Genomic DNA, 15,533 nt, shown 5'->3' on the forward strand with positions numbered 1-15,533 from the left:
AAAATATTCCTACGAATAATTAACAAGTATTTTTGATAATTTAAAAGTGATTAATTTAGAATTAATTAGAAGGATTAAATTTTGTTATTACAAGATAAGTAAATTAACTTATTGAGAAAAAAATAAGCCAATTATTTGATAACTTCTGTTTTTTATTCAAGGTAGTTCGAACTAGTATTTTATTAGTTTAGTCAATGATTTTCTAAAAATTTAAGCTTACAAACAAACATATTCATAATTAAAAAAGTTACAAGTAAACAAAATTAGATTAACAAGCAGAATTTATTAAAATCATGAGAGGGAAAGACAAAACAGAAAAGAAGAAAGAATTTCAAAGCGTCATTTTTATAACTAATTGATTATTTATTAAATAATATATTATAATACATAACATAATTTCCATACTTTTCTTTCAGTAAAGTAAATTAAAAATATTAAAAATTTATATTATTATTTCTAATATTTAAGTGTCTTATTTATTCCATATTCAAAAGATAAGGCTATTTACAATTACCACAAACAAATCTTATGTTAATAAATATTATTTCGAATGATATTTATCAAATTAATGATATATATATAACTTATTGCATTAGGACGATGTATCAAAAAATTCATGCAACATTACTATTTAATCAAAAGTAAATTCTTCATAAATTGTGTAGACTTTAAAAATTTTTTTGTATTGTAGATGATTATACAATTTAATAATAGAATATATTTTAAATATAATTAAATTCTAATTGTTAGTCTAAATAATCAGCTAATAGCAACTAATATTAATACTTTACAGATAATAAAGTTTCTTTTCGTTAGATCTTCAATAGGTGTAAGCCTAATTTAATGCACAGAATTAACTATTTTAACCACTCGAGCTTGCAACTGCTTGATGCTGTTTATTTTAAAGAGATATATTCTGAAGATACTTTCTAATATAATTATAATGTTGGAAATATACTCACTTATCAAGAGTGCGTTAGTTTTTGTAGCAAATAAAAGATTAACTTGGATTTCAAGCTTGGTTTTATTTAGCAATATACTAACTTGAATTTCATAATTATATTGAAAAACAAGCATAAGTAGTAACTCATTAATAATTATCATAAATTATTTATTATATTTACTGTAACATATTAATTATTAAAATTTGTAAAAATTCTCCGTTGGCGCTATATATTTTATGATTATGCGAATTTAAAATTTTTTAGATTTTTAATTCATTGTTGTCTTAAATACTAAAAATGACAGTAATAGGTTTTTTATTTCTAATATACTAATTAAAATTATTTTTAAATTTTAAACTTAATAAATAAGATTTTAAATTTAGTTTTGAGTAAGTTATTTTAAAGTTAATTTTGTTTAGAATAATCCTACAAAGAATTAACATCTATTTTTAAAAATTGACAATTTATTACTTTAGAATTAATTTAAGATGGAATTTTTTATATTACCAGGTATGTAATTTAAGTTATTTAGAAAAAATAAGCCAAAAATTCATTTGAAACCTACTGTTTTTTATTTAAGTTCAAACTATTGAAAATATGAATTTTTTAGTATTTTTTTATGTCATTTACTAATTATTATGGTCTTATGATTTTCTAAAAATTAAATCTTGCAAACAAACATATTTGTAATTAAAAATAATCAAAAGTTAAAAAATTAGATAAAGCAAGCAGAGTTTTTTAAGAGATAGAGAGAGAAAAAAAAAGAAAAATAAATAAATGAATTTTAAAGCATCATTTTTATAAATAATTTATATTCTATTACATTATTTCTTATTAGGATAGACATCACAGTGTCCATAATTTTCTATTCAGCATAGTAAATAAATAAATATTAAATATATATAACATTATTTCTATTATTTAAGTACCTCGTTTCTTCGATAATCAAAAGATAAAAGGCTATTTAAAAATTCCACAAACAAATCTTATCTTAATAAATACTCTTTCAAGTGATGTTTATCAACTCAATGATATATCTAACGTTGTGTATTACAATGACATATCGAACAATTAAGACAACATCATTAATGCAATCAAGAGTAAATTATACATAAGTTGTATTGACTTTAACATTTTTATTAAACTAATTAGCTGATTATACAATTTTATAGATGGAGTATATTTAGAAAAATAATTAAATTCTAATTGTTAGTCCAAATTAGCTAATCGCAGCTAATGTTTATACATTACAGATTATAGACTTTCTCATATTTAGATCTTCAACAGGTGTAAGCCTTATTTAAGGCACAGATTTAGCTATTTTAACGACTCGAGCTTGTAAATTCTACATAATTGATGTTGTTTATTTTAAAGAGATATATTCAGAAGATACTTGCTATTATAATTATAATGTTGGTAATATACTCCTTTATCCAAAAACGTTTGTACTAAAAAATGGGTAAGTTTTTATAGCAATAAAAGATTCTTAAGGATATCAAGCTTGGTTTTTAAATTTAACAACATACTAACTTGAATTTCATAATTATATCCCAGACCCAGGTATAATATATTTTAATCATATTTAAATTTTTTTAATTCTAAATCTATAAATAGATTAAATAGGGTATACAGATATAGAATTCTATTATGATTGGAATTTGCTATTTATAGTTGGTGATTATTACATGCTTAACATAGTATAAATTCAAGAATTAAGTTCGAATAAATTAACCATATTATAAAATTTGTGTATAAATAATTAATTTTAATTGTATATTTATATGATTATTTACTTAAAAAATAGATTTGATGGATTGGAGCAATACTTTTTTGAATGTTAAATTTATTTAATAAATTCAATAATCTTAATCTAATTTTAGCTTATTTATGAGTGACTCAAACTCCTTATTCAGACTTGATTTTACCATTATTGGAAATTAGTTAACATAGTCAATTGATTCTCTTACTTTTGAATAGGCTACTTAAGGTTTCCCTGTATAATATTAAGGAAAATAGTACACTTCATGGTATTATTTATAAGAAAACAAATAATTATATATACCTATGAGTAATAATTTTTTAGGCTAGACATATAGTTTTATTTTTTCTTATCAAGATAATATGATCATCAAGCGTTAATGTAATATATATTAAATAATTTCATATTATTAAACTGAGATTTAAAATTAAAGTATTTTTTATTTTGGGAGGAGAAAATAATAACAATCATTTTTAATGTGGTCATTATATTAGTAGAGTTTTTTATAATATTTAATTTAATATATTTAAAGTAATTATTACCTCCACCCTACCCATCCCTTTTTATTTTAAATAATTTTTTGTTTTTAAAACTTTATAATTATGATCCTATTTAATATATATATTTTTAATATTTAATTAATTTTTACTTTAAAAAGTAATCTAATTTAAAAAAAAATAGTTTATTATTCTAATGGATGGACTAAAATATTTATAGTTAATCAAAATGGGATAAATTATTTTGTTTCAGCAAGTTATAATTAAATTAAAGTTATGTAAGATACAATACATGATGATGTTATATGGCAAAAGAATTTATCGGATGACGAAATGTATGGAAAAGAAAACTTTTTTATTTAAGTTCAAAATTATCCTAAAGGTTTTTTTGTAATGATGAACTCTGGATCAATAAGCTATATAGAGATATTTTCAAATCAAAATATTAAGGTAAATTTATTAAACTAAAAAGATAAATTGAAATAATCATATTTTAAGAATTTTTAATTAAGTAAACTTAAACTTTCCTTGAACAGAATGAGTTATGTACTGACTTCATATATCGATTAAAAAAACATTCTTTGGTTTATTATTGGTTTACCTTACAAAGACAATAATGAACAACATTTATTCTGGATGATTGATTTTAAAAAACAAAAGGCAAAAGCTTTATTATCAGATAATAATGATGATAATTTGAATAAAACATGTTACGCTTTATATTCAGAAAAAAATAATTCTCTTGTAGGATTAGATGTATTAGGAAATGTGTATGTGTGGGATTCACTAAATTCATATAAATTTAAATATAAAAAGACAATAAGTAAATAATTTATCTAATATTAATTAAAAAAATATTACTTTAATTAAAAATAAGCTAAATACTAATGCTATCAATCAGTAATGGGACAATTATACAATGATGGTAAAAATATATATTTAATTGTAGTATGTGAGGATCATAAGGTAATTAGTTTTAATATAGATACAGAAGATACTTAATTACTAACTCAGATGTCTTCTGACTCAATTAATATTAATTCTTTTGAAGATATTTAATTGATAGGTATTGGAGAAACTGATACAGGAAATGTATTTTTATTCAGATATAATTAAAGTAGCAAGAATTTTCAGTCCTTTTTTAAAATATAAACCATTAAATACAAAGACAAACCATTAAATTTAAGTTATTTACCTGATTCTCAATAGCTCTTTATATAATACTACTACAGTAACAACTTTTTACCAATAGGAATGTGCTTAGAAAATGTTTAAAATTGTTTGAATTGTTAGATGAATTTTTATTTTAACACATCTGAAACTTAACAATTGGATAATTTATTTGGGTTAGGAACTAGTCAATCTCCATTTTTAAGTTCATCAAATCTAATAACAACATTTTTGCTGGTAAATTAATTTATTAAAATAAATAATAATTAAAATCTTTAGTTTAAAATTCAAAATCTTTTCTTTATAATATTTGACTAAAATAATACTTTTACATAGTTTTTATCATGGGGGAGGGGGATGTGAGGTGGTATATGAAACTCATTTTTTTAATTAAATTTTGAAAAAATTTTAAATCTAATAAAAAATTCATATTAAGTCATTAAATTAATCCCTGGCATAAATATACTAATAACAACCAAAATTTTTCCTTAATTCACTTTTGATAAATTCAATTTAAAATTGTTTAATCTTAAAAAAAATATATTTTAATTAAAGAGGGATAAAGAGAATATTTAGCAAATATGTTTTATTTCCATATTAAAATTAATAAAATATAAAATTTAATATATTTAACAATTTTCTTTTGTTTAAAAATTAATCAGGCACAGCAATATAATTAATTAATAGATGGAATTTAGAAGATTAAAATCAATATTTATATTCATACAGAAAACTCTTTTAATTTATTTCAAGAATTGATAGATATTTAATTTAGTAATGTAATATAATTAATGATAAAGAGTACAGACACTTTAAAATAATCTTAAATAAATATTACAAATAGCCTTTAATTTAATTAATTTAGCTCTTTAAATTTATCAAATATAATATTCTATTTTAAATATTTGGATAACAAAATTTATTAATGTGGATTATAAATAAATAATATAATTGAAATTGTAAATATTGATAATATCGACTAATAATCTTCAAATGCTACAATTTCTTAAAATTGCAATTCTTTTCAAATAAGTAATTCCTCTGTAATTTTGTAAAATCTAAATATATCAAATAAAAATTTTTCTTAATTTTAAGATTTAATTTAAGTTAGTGATTCAAAGTAGGTAAATCTTAATATAAATATTTAAATAATTAGACTAAATATTTTTTTTATAATAATTAAAAAGCTTGTTTTAGAAAATTTCATTCTTGAAAATTCAATTTTAAACAGTTAGTTTAGCATTGTAAAGCAGCTAAGTGAGACTAGTATAACAATCAAATAGATGATTATTCAAAATAACATCTGCGATATAAAATAAAACGCAAATTCACAGTATGTAGGATAACTCTTTTAAGCAGGTTAATTTAATGTAAATAACATGCAAATCATAGGAAATCAATTTTGTAACTCAAAGATATTTTCAACTATTAGCACTATAAATCAGAAAAACTATAATATTTTGTTTGATAATATTATCATACAATATAACAAATTTTACACAATAGCTTCACATCTATTTTACAACGCAATATATACATTTAATCCATTACCATAGCATTCTCTATAATTAACTAATATTTACTCTTCAGACAATTAGTATATTCCTAATATATAAAATGAATATACAAATAATTTAAGTATAACTTCATTAATACTACTAGATAAGATAGCAATTATAACTGCTAAAAACATAACATCTAAAAATTAAGACTAAATCGCTATTTTAAGAGCGTCATAATCTTAGGTTAGTTAATTATAAAACATATCATGTCTTAATGACTAAAATTTTTATTAAAATTCAAAAAATACTCAATAAACATATTCAGGTTGTCTATAATTTATTGAAGTTAATTAAATTAATCTGAATCTATTTAATTCTAGTTATATTAATGCAGTTGATAATTCTATCATAATAATCTAAAATATCAATTACAAAAACAATTAGATTGACTTAAATAATATTGAAATATTTAGTTCTTCATTCATATAAACCTTAGCAAATTCTTATTCCAACCCCTTGTTCATTTCTTGTGATTAAGTTTCTGATATTTAAATATTAAATTCTAATTTTTATGACAATACTCTCAATGGTTTCGTCAATTCATTAACTTAGTCAACAACAGCTATTTAGATAATTAATTCGCAAGGAGATATGCTTATTTAAAACACATAATTTAGCAATTCTAAGTCAGATTCTCTCTATAATTTTGCATTTATATAGTGCAACAACACTTATATAAATAGATGCTCATTTACAAATTCTTCATATGATTTATAAGATAACACAGCATTATTCATACAATAAGGAGGATGTCTAAGAATAAAATCAAATACATTTCAATTGAATGATTCTATCTTCTCTTAATCAACTGCTAGTATTGCTTCTTTTGTTTACCTAGAACCACTAAGTAACTAAATGGATAATATATTCTTCAATACTTCATTCTCTTAAGGTTATTCTCATTTTGATGGAGGAGCTGTCTACATAAATTCTTAAAATTCTTATATAAGTTTGAGTATGAATAAGTGTAATTTTACTGATATTTACTCAATTTATCAATTATCAAGTGTTGTTTCAATTAAGTAATTTATTATTTAAAAAAATCAATTAAATAAAAATTTTTAATTTAAAGGAATCAAGCAACATAAGGTCAGTTAGGAAGAATCTATAATTTCACTATAAACAATGCTTTATTAACAAATATTTTCGGAAACACAGATTCTATTTTTTTTAATGCAAATGATGCTTATATCAGTATTTAAAATTTAACATTCAATAATATGATGAAGCATAATTATCCTATTCAATTTTCAAAAATACTTGCTCCAGATAATTTATAAGCATGCACATTTATTAATTCTGAAAATTCAAACATTACAATAAATAATACAACTTTTTATGATTTGACATCTTCGAAGGAATCGACTATACCTCTTTTAATTAAATCGATAAATTCAACTATTTTAGTAAAAAAATTAAATGTAACTAAATGTAAGTTTTAACCAAGTCTAATAGATATCACATAAAGTAAATTAGAGATTAGCCAAAGCAGGTTCAATAATATATTCTAATCAAGCCCTCTAAGGATTCTTCAAAATAATGCTATAACTTAATAAATTAAAAATAATTCATTGATTTAATTAAACAGATCTAGTGTTTTTATTAATGATAACTCATTTTTTAGTGAAATTATTTGCTCTTAGAATTGTTATGGCTCTTGTTTATCATTAGTTTACTCAAATTTTAATATATAGAACACCTAATTCATTAAAAATAAAGTAATTTATACCCAATAAAATCTAATATTTACATTTTTATTTCATTAGGCAGTTAATGGAGGGGTAATAGCGATCTTAGGAAATGATCAAATGACTAACTTAATTCAAAATTCAAGCTTTTTTGAAAATACATCAATAAAAAATGGTGGAGCAATTTATTTGAAAACTGATATAAATGATGTAATAATATTATTCAAATACAATTTTTTTTAAAAAAAGCTTAAATTAAATACAATACTGTTTCAACTTTACCGACATTTTTATTAATTTAAAATTAAATTTTATCCATTTAATTTATTTTAATTTTAGATTTTCAAAATGTAAATTGTTGAATCTTAATTTCGTGAAAACTCAGCTATATAAGGTAATGGAGGTGCTTTTTATTTATTGGCATAAACTGTTAACTCAAATTAATAATAGATAATGATTTAAAATACTGAAATTAATAATAACAAGGCTTAAATAGGTGGTGGAATTTATAATTAAGGATTAAACCCTAAAATAAAATAAAGTTTGATTTCATTTAATTAGGCTTCATACTATGGAAATGATTAATTTTCTTATCCAACATAACTTTATAATGTCAACTATCAAAGTTTTTAACATTAATAAAATTAGAATTAAATTATATTTAATAATTTTAAAAGTGGTGATAAATTTCCTAAATTTATTTTTGAGCTAAGAGATAATAGCAGTAAACCTGTAATATATACTGAAGGATAGCAAATTACAGCTCAAATAAGAATAAGTCAAAAGACAGTAAATTCTTCTCAATATTATTTTAGAGGAAATACTATCCAATCAATTGATCCTATCAAAAATATTTTTATATTTGATGATCTAGACTTGATAGGTATTCCTAATTCCTACTTGATAATAGAATTTATTTCAGACTCAATAAAGATATTTAACAATTAAACATAAATATTTGAAAATAATTATACATTTGAAGTGCATGTTAATTTTAGGAATTGTGTTTATGGAGAGATCATTAATTAGTATAACAATTATAAAGAATGTTAAACTTGTGAAGATGGCAAATATTCATTAGACTTTGAAGCATGTTATTCCTGTCCTTCTGGAGGATAATGCTAAAATGGAGTAGTTGATCTCTAAAGTGGATTTTGGAGAAAAGAAGAGCATAGTTTATAAATATTATAATGCTATAATAGATTATAGAATTGTATAGGAACATCATTTGGAAATAATGTTTGTAATTAAGGAAATATAGGACCACTATGCGAAGAATGTGATGTAATTAATTAATTAATTTGATGATATTTTTAAAAATGTTTATTTATACAAAGATTCATGGAGAGTTTTGGTAGAAAAGCTATACAAGAAGTTCAAAGTATTAGTGTTAGTTATGTGAAAGTATTAGATATGATTTTTGGAAACTGGCTCTTACTTTTCTTTGGATAACAATTTCTATATTTTTTACTGTTAAGAATGATGAAAGTTTTTTCTTAAAAAGAATATTGATAAACAACATTCGCAAAAAATCTAAAAAAATCCAAAGTGAAAGTATTAAAATTAGTAATCTAAGTTCATAGGATAAATCAAATAAGCTTGAAAACTAAAAATAAAAAATTTTATCTAAAAATTATATTAAGATTTTTACAAACTATGTTTAAATAGTAAGTACTACTGTCACATTCAACTTAAACATTGATTCATGTAATTTATTTCTTATTTTTTTTAAATTATATAAAAACTATTATTTATATTAATTTTAACCAAATAAAAAATAGATTTTGTAGAAGTTTCCACATATTTAGGAACTCCAATAAAAACGTCTATAGATTTTTTAGAATGTTTTCTTAAAGATAGTTAAATATAAATACCTTAAATTTACAAGAAACTAATTTTTTCTTTACTTTCTCCTTTTATTATTTTAGCATTATTTGCTTTTATCCTGAAATTTAACTAAAAATTTGTAGATAAATCAATCAAATTTAAAATACACTAACTCTATACAGGATCAATTTTCTTGTTTTTGTATCTTTAACCAGATTTAGTTTCTTAAATGATCAGTCTGCTTTCATGTAGATAAATTGGGGACACCTCTTACATATTAAGCAATATCAATTATGAATGCTATACAGACAGCTACAAATATTATAGCTTGAGCTTAATACTTCCTTTCTTAATTATATGGGTTATAATAATTCCTTTTGCTCTTCTAGTTTATATTACAAAGAATAAAAAGAATTTAGATAGTTTATTTATAAATATGAAATTTGGCTTCTTGTACAGAGAGTACAAAAGCAATGTTTATTATTGGGAATTCATAAAGATAGCATAAAAAATATCAATAATACTTGTACTTAATCTTTATTACCAGAATTAGATTGTAAAAGGCTGTATTATAACATTGATTATAACAGGTTATGGATTATATGCAAATAAATTATAACCTTACTTAGAAGATAACTACAATTAGTTAGATAGCTTATCCACAAAGGTATGCGCTTTAACAGTATTTCTTTGCGTTTTGATAAACGGAAACGGTTACAATTATTTATTGATTATTTCATTAACTATAATTTTTATAATCAACATTTATTTTGTTATAGCCATTTTAATAAGAGTAATTGATAGTAAGAAACATAAATTATTAAAAATATTTTCAAATCTGAAAAATAAATTATTACATAAAAACGAACAAAAAATTGAAAAAAAACAAATAAATAAAGAATTAAGGAAAAAGATAAGAAGAATTCTGTTAAATTATTAATCTTTTAGCAAAAATAATAAATTGAACATCAATCTTCTTATATATAATGATCAACAAAGTAATTTTTATAAATTTAGTATTTAATTTAATTACTAACAAACTTAATTTTTAACGAATAAGTAGACTTAAAAGAAAACTCAAATGTGTAAATGCTTAATCTATTCTCATAACTTGAAAAATAAGACAAAGTACCATATAATAGCTAGTGTTCTAATTTGTAATCTTGTTCACCTTTATATAACAAAATATGGGAGACCTAAAGTTAAAATTTAATAATTTCTTAAAGTAAAAGAGGTATATGTTTATTTATTTATTTTTAACTATTTATAACATTTTTTAAATAAATATAAAAAAAAGTATAATTGACAGAAACAGAAACTAAATTGATGCAATTCACCAATAAAATTGATATACCCTAAATTAATTTAAATAAAAGAATAAATACTTAAAATCCATTTCATAAAAGATCTAAAATATAGTAGTTAGATATTGAATAGTAAGTTAATTAAGATTTTTAAGTAACAGAGCTAAGTATAGAAAATAATTAATTATGAATATACACAAAAAAATAAAATATTATTAATATTTACCAAATTTAATTTTATATTTATAATTTACTAATTAAAATGGATTATAATTCTATTTTCTTAATCGGTTTACTGCTAAAGAGTATATAATATATTTTGAATTACAAATGGTTATATTTATGTATAATATTTATAGTATTTTTTATAAAATATTAAATTCATTTTATCTAAATTACCCTAGTTTAGCCTTATTAGTTATTGTATCTGTGATTTTTGTATTTGCACTCTGTTTCCTGTCATTTATAAAATAATATTTATTAAATTTTAATTTTAGTAAAACTATACTATTCTATATTATAAACATTAAAATTTTATAAAACTTTTATATTTTTGTAAAAAAACTTTAGTTTATCTTCCTTATACTATAGTCTTATGGTTTTTTAAATATTAAAGCTAACAAACAGACATATATATATATAATTAAAAAAATTATTAGTTAAGAAAATTAGATAAAACAAGTAGAGTTTTTTAAGAGATAGAGAAGGAGAGACAAAAAAAATAAAAGAATGAATTTTAAAGCATCATTTTTATAACTAATTTATCTTCTGTTACATTATGTCTTATCAGGGTAGACATCCTAGTGTCCAAAATTTTCTATTCAACACTGTAACTTAATAAAAATTAAATATATATAATATCATTTCTATTATTTAAGTGCCTCGCTTCTTCGATAGTCAATAGATATTAGGTTATCTAAAAATTCCAAAAACAAATATTATCTTAATCAATACTCTTTCGAATAATTAAAATGGAGTTACTGAAATTTCTAATGTAGTGTATTACGATGACATTACGAAAAATGAAGACAACATCATTAATGCAATCAAGCGTAAATTATCCATAAATTTTATTGACTTTAAAAATTTTTTTTACAAAATAGCTGATTATACAATTGTATAAATGGAGTATATTTAGAAAAATAATTATATTCTAATTGTTAGTTCAAATCAGCTAATCGCAGCAAATGTTTATACATTACAGATAGTAAAGTTCCTCATATTTAGATTAACAACAGGTGTAAGCCTTATTTAAGGCACTGACTTAGCTATTTTAACCACTAGAGCTTGTATATTCTACATAATTGATGTTGTTTAGTTTAAACAGATATACTCTGAAGATATTTGCAACTATTACTATGATGTTAATAATTTTATTAAATATCCAAGAACATTTATCCTAAATAATGGGCAAGTTTTTATAACAATAAAAGATGATTTTGGATTTCAAGCTTGGTCTTTAAATTTAACAACATACTAACTTCAATAACATAATTATCTCCCAGAAAAATGTATACTATATTTTAATAATATTTAAATTTTTTAAATTCTAAATTTATAAATAGAAACAGTGTAGCATTAAAAAACATGGTATACAGATATAGACTTCTATTATGATTGGAATTTGATATTTTTAGTTGGCAATTATTACACACTTACCATTTTATAAATTGGAGATTTAAGTTAGAATTAATTTACTATATTACAAAATATGAGTAGAAATGATTTATTTTAATTGTATATTGATATAATTATTTTCTTTAAAAATAGATTTGATGGATTGGGGCTAAAATTTTTTGAACGTTTAATTTATTTAATTTACTGAATAATCTAAATAGAATTTTAGCTTATTTATGAGTGACCCTTACACCTTATACAGACTTGATTTTACCATTATAGGGAATTAGTTAACATAATCAATAGATTCTCTTACTTTTGAGTTTGCTTAGGATTTTCCTGTATATTATTAAGGAACTTAGTACACTAAATGGTATTACGTTTAAGAAAACAAATAGTTATTTATACCTATGAATTATAATTATTTTTTCTAGACATAAAGTTTCGTTTTTTCTTATCAAGAAAATAAAACTATATGGCGTTAAGGTAATATTTATTAAATAATTTCATACTTTTAACTAGGTTTTTAATTAAATTATCTTCTATTTTGGGGAGGGGAAAATACCAATAATTGTTATTAATGAAGGAGTCGTCTTTCAATTTAATTAGTTAAGATTAATAGTAATTTAAAATTAATATTTTACTTCCCCTCTCTTCATATTTTTAATTTTTAAAACTTAATAATTGACGTCTTAGATATTAAATATTATTTAACTCATTTTTACTTTAAGAAATAAATTATTTTTTTAAAAAAAGCTTACTATTCTAGTGGATGGACAAAAATATTTGCAATTAATCAAAATAATATAAATTATTTTGTCTCATATAGTTACTATTAAATTTTAGTTATATAAGATACAATTGATGGTCATATTATATGGAAATCAAATTTAATACCTAATGACAGCATATTTGCAAAAGAAAACTATTTTATGTAAGTTCAAAATTACCCTAAAGGTTTTTTTGCATTGATGAAGTCTCAATAAATAATCTATATAGAGATATTTTCAAATCAAAATATTTATGTAAGTTAATTTATTCAGTCTCAAAGATAAATTAAAATAATCATATTTTAAGAGTTTTTAATTAAGTTAAATTAATCTTTCTTTGACGAGAATGGGTTATGTATTGACTTCGTTTATGGACTAAGAAAACATTCTTTGGTTTATTACAGGTTTACCTTATAAAGACAATAAAGAAAATTTTTTATTCTGGATGATTGATTTTAAAATTTAAAAGGCAAAAGCTTTGTATTCAGATAATTTAGATGACAATTTGAATAAAACATGTTACGCTTTATATTCAGAAAAAAATCATTCTCTTGTAGGATTAGATGTATTAGGAAATGTTTATGTATGGGATTCACTCAATTAATATAAATTTAAATATAAAAAGACAATAAGTAAATAATTATTTTTTATTAACTTATTAACTTAATTAAAAATAAGCCAAATACTAATGTTATAAATCGGTAATGGGTCAATTATATAATGATGGCAACAATATTTACTTAATTGTACTGTGTGATGATCATAAGGTAATTAGTTTTAATATAGATACAGAAGATACTTAACTACTAATTTAAATGTCTTCTGATTCAGATCATATTAATTCTTTTGAAGATATTTAATTGATTGGTATTGGAGAAAGCAATACAGGAAGTGTATTTTTATTTAGATATAATTAAAATAGTAAGAATTTTGAGTCTTTTTTTAAAATATAAACCATTAAATACAATGATAAAACATTAAATTTAATTTATTTAGCTGACTCTCAATAGCTCTTTATCTAATACTACTACAGTAACAACTTTTTACCAATAGGAGTGTGCTTAGAAAATGTTTAAAATTGTTTGAATTGTTAGATGGATTTTTATTTTAACACAACTGAAACTTAACAATAAGATTATTTATTTGGGCTAGGAACGAGTGAATCTCCATTTTTAAGTTCATAAAATTTGATAACAACTTTTTTACTGGTAAATTAATTTATTAAAATAAATAATAATTAGAATTTTAAGTTTGAAATTTAAAACCTTTTTCTTGACAAAAAGATACTTTAAAGAATTTTTATCAAGGGTATATAAAACACATTTTATTTATTAAATTTTCTATAATTTAAAGATTTTTTAATAATTTATAATTTTTATTTTGAAATATTTCATAATTTAAATTAAATTATTGGTCTATCTATTTATTTCCAAAACTAAGATTCATTTTTATTAATAAAAAAATTAATTAAAATTAAAAAAATAAAAATATTAAGGATTCAGGATAAAAAAGCTTAAAATATAAAAATTAATTAAAAAAAGTTTTAATCAAAGATTTAATTTTTAATTTATATATCTAAATTTATTTAATTTTTAGAGACTTTTGATAAAATGAGTTTTACAAAGTTTGACCTTAAAAATAATTAACCATTAAAAAGGTATTATGAGAATAATGAAAAAATTTTTTTATTTCCATATTAAAATTCATAAAATATGAATTTCTTTAAAATTTTCTATTATTTAAAAAATAATCAGGCACAGCAATATAATTAATTAATAGATGGAATTTAGAAGATTAACATCAATATTTATATTCACACAGAAAATTCTTTGAGCTTATTTCAAGAATTGATAGATATTTAATTTAGTAATGTAATATAATTAATGATAAGAAGTGCAGATCCTTTAAAATAATCTTAAATAAATATTACAAATAGCCTTTAATTTAATTAATTTAATTCTTTATATTTATCAAATATAATATTCTATTTTAAATATTTGGATAACTAAATTTATTAGTGTGGATTATAAATAAATAATATAATTGGTATTGTTAATATTGATAATATCGACTATTAGTCTTCGAATGCTACATATTCCTAAAATTGCTATTCTCTTCAAATAAGTAATTCCTCTGTAACTTTGTAAAATCTAAATATATCAAATAAAGATTTTTCTTAATTTTAAGATATAATTTAAGTTAGTGATTCAAAGCAGGTAAATCATAATATTAGTAATTAAAAAATAAACTAAATATTTTTTTAAAATAATTAAAAAGCTTGTGTTAGATAATTTCATTCTTGAAAATTCAATTTTAAACAGTTAGTTTAGCATTGTAAAGTAGTTAAGTGAAACTAGTATAACAATCAAATAGATGATTATTCAAAACAATATCT

At 20.7% G+C, this 15,533-nt stretch overlaps 3 protein-coding genes across 3 annotated transcripts in view; all 3 read left to right on the forward strand. All coding sequences in view use genetic code 6, as the record gives it.

The window, feature by feature from the left end:
* Positions 1 to 1,432: 1,432 nt before the first annotated feature.
* TTHERM_00551190 (transmembrane protein, putative) lies at positions 1,433 to 10,952 on the forward strand (the record flags this gene model as incomplete). The annotated part of the gene is made up of 19 exons (XM_001009206.3): positions 1,433 to 1,454; positions 1,783 to 1,821; positions 1,871 to 2,044; positions 2,097 to 2,504; positions 2,568 to 2,693; positions 2,749 to 3,012; positions 3,061 to 3,084; positions 3,385 to 3,650; positions 3,699 to 4,023; positions 4,078 to 4,607; positions 5,033 to 5,494; positions 5,558 to 6,954; positions 7,005 to 7,650; positions 7,699 to 7,830; positions 7,960 to 8,904; positions 8,958 to 9,327; positions 9,402 to 10,445; positions 10,511 to 10,681; positions 10,745 to 10,952. The coding sequence occupies 19 exons, from the start codon at positions 1,433 to 1,435 to the stop codon at positions 10,939 to 10,941; spliced, it is 7,542 nt and encodes a 2,513-aa protein (XP_001009206.3). The 3' UTR covers positions 10,942 to 10,952.
* Positions 10,953 to 11,380: 428 nt separating this feature from the next.
* TTHERM_000551200 (hypothetical protein) lies at positions 11,381 to 15,441 on the forward strand (the record flags this gene model as incomplete). Its single annotated transcript, XM_012795935.1, has 9 exons — positions 11,381 to 11,580; positions 11,630 to 11,803; positions 11,855 to 12,262; positions 12,317 to 12,466; positions 12,522 to 12,854; positions 13,125 to 13,393; positions 13,446 to 13,770; positions 13,817 to 14,346; positions 14,893 to 15,441. Exons 1-9 carry the CDS (start codon positions 11,481 to 11,483, stop codon positions 15,439 to 15,441), a joined length of 2,838 nt encoding a protein of 945 aa, XP_012651389.1. The 5' UTR covers positions 11,381 to 11,480.
* Positions 15,442 to 15,511: 70 nt separating this feature from the next.
* Positions 15,512 to 15,533, forward strand: part of TTHERM_000551211 (hypothetical protein) — a gene marked incomplete at both ends in the record, with an annotated part of 1,385 nt that continues 1,363 nt past the window's right edge. Inside the window, one exon of the mRNA XM_012795936.1 lies at positions 15,512 to 15,533. This exon is cut by the window's right edge and continues 128 nt beyond it. Within this exon, the coding sequence (XP_012651390.1) occupies positions 15,512 to 15,533 (22 nt within the window).

The sequence above is a fragment of the Tetrahymena thermophila genome, assembly GCF_000189635.1.
Source record: "Tetrahymena thermophila SB210 genomic scaffold scf_8254786, whole genome shotgun sequence".
NCBI classification, from domain to species: Eukaryota; Ciliophora; class Oligohymenophorea; order Hymenostomatida; family Tetrahymenidae; genus Tetrahymena; species Tetrahymena thermophila.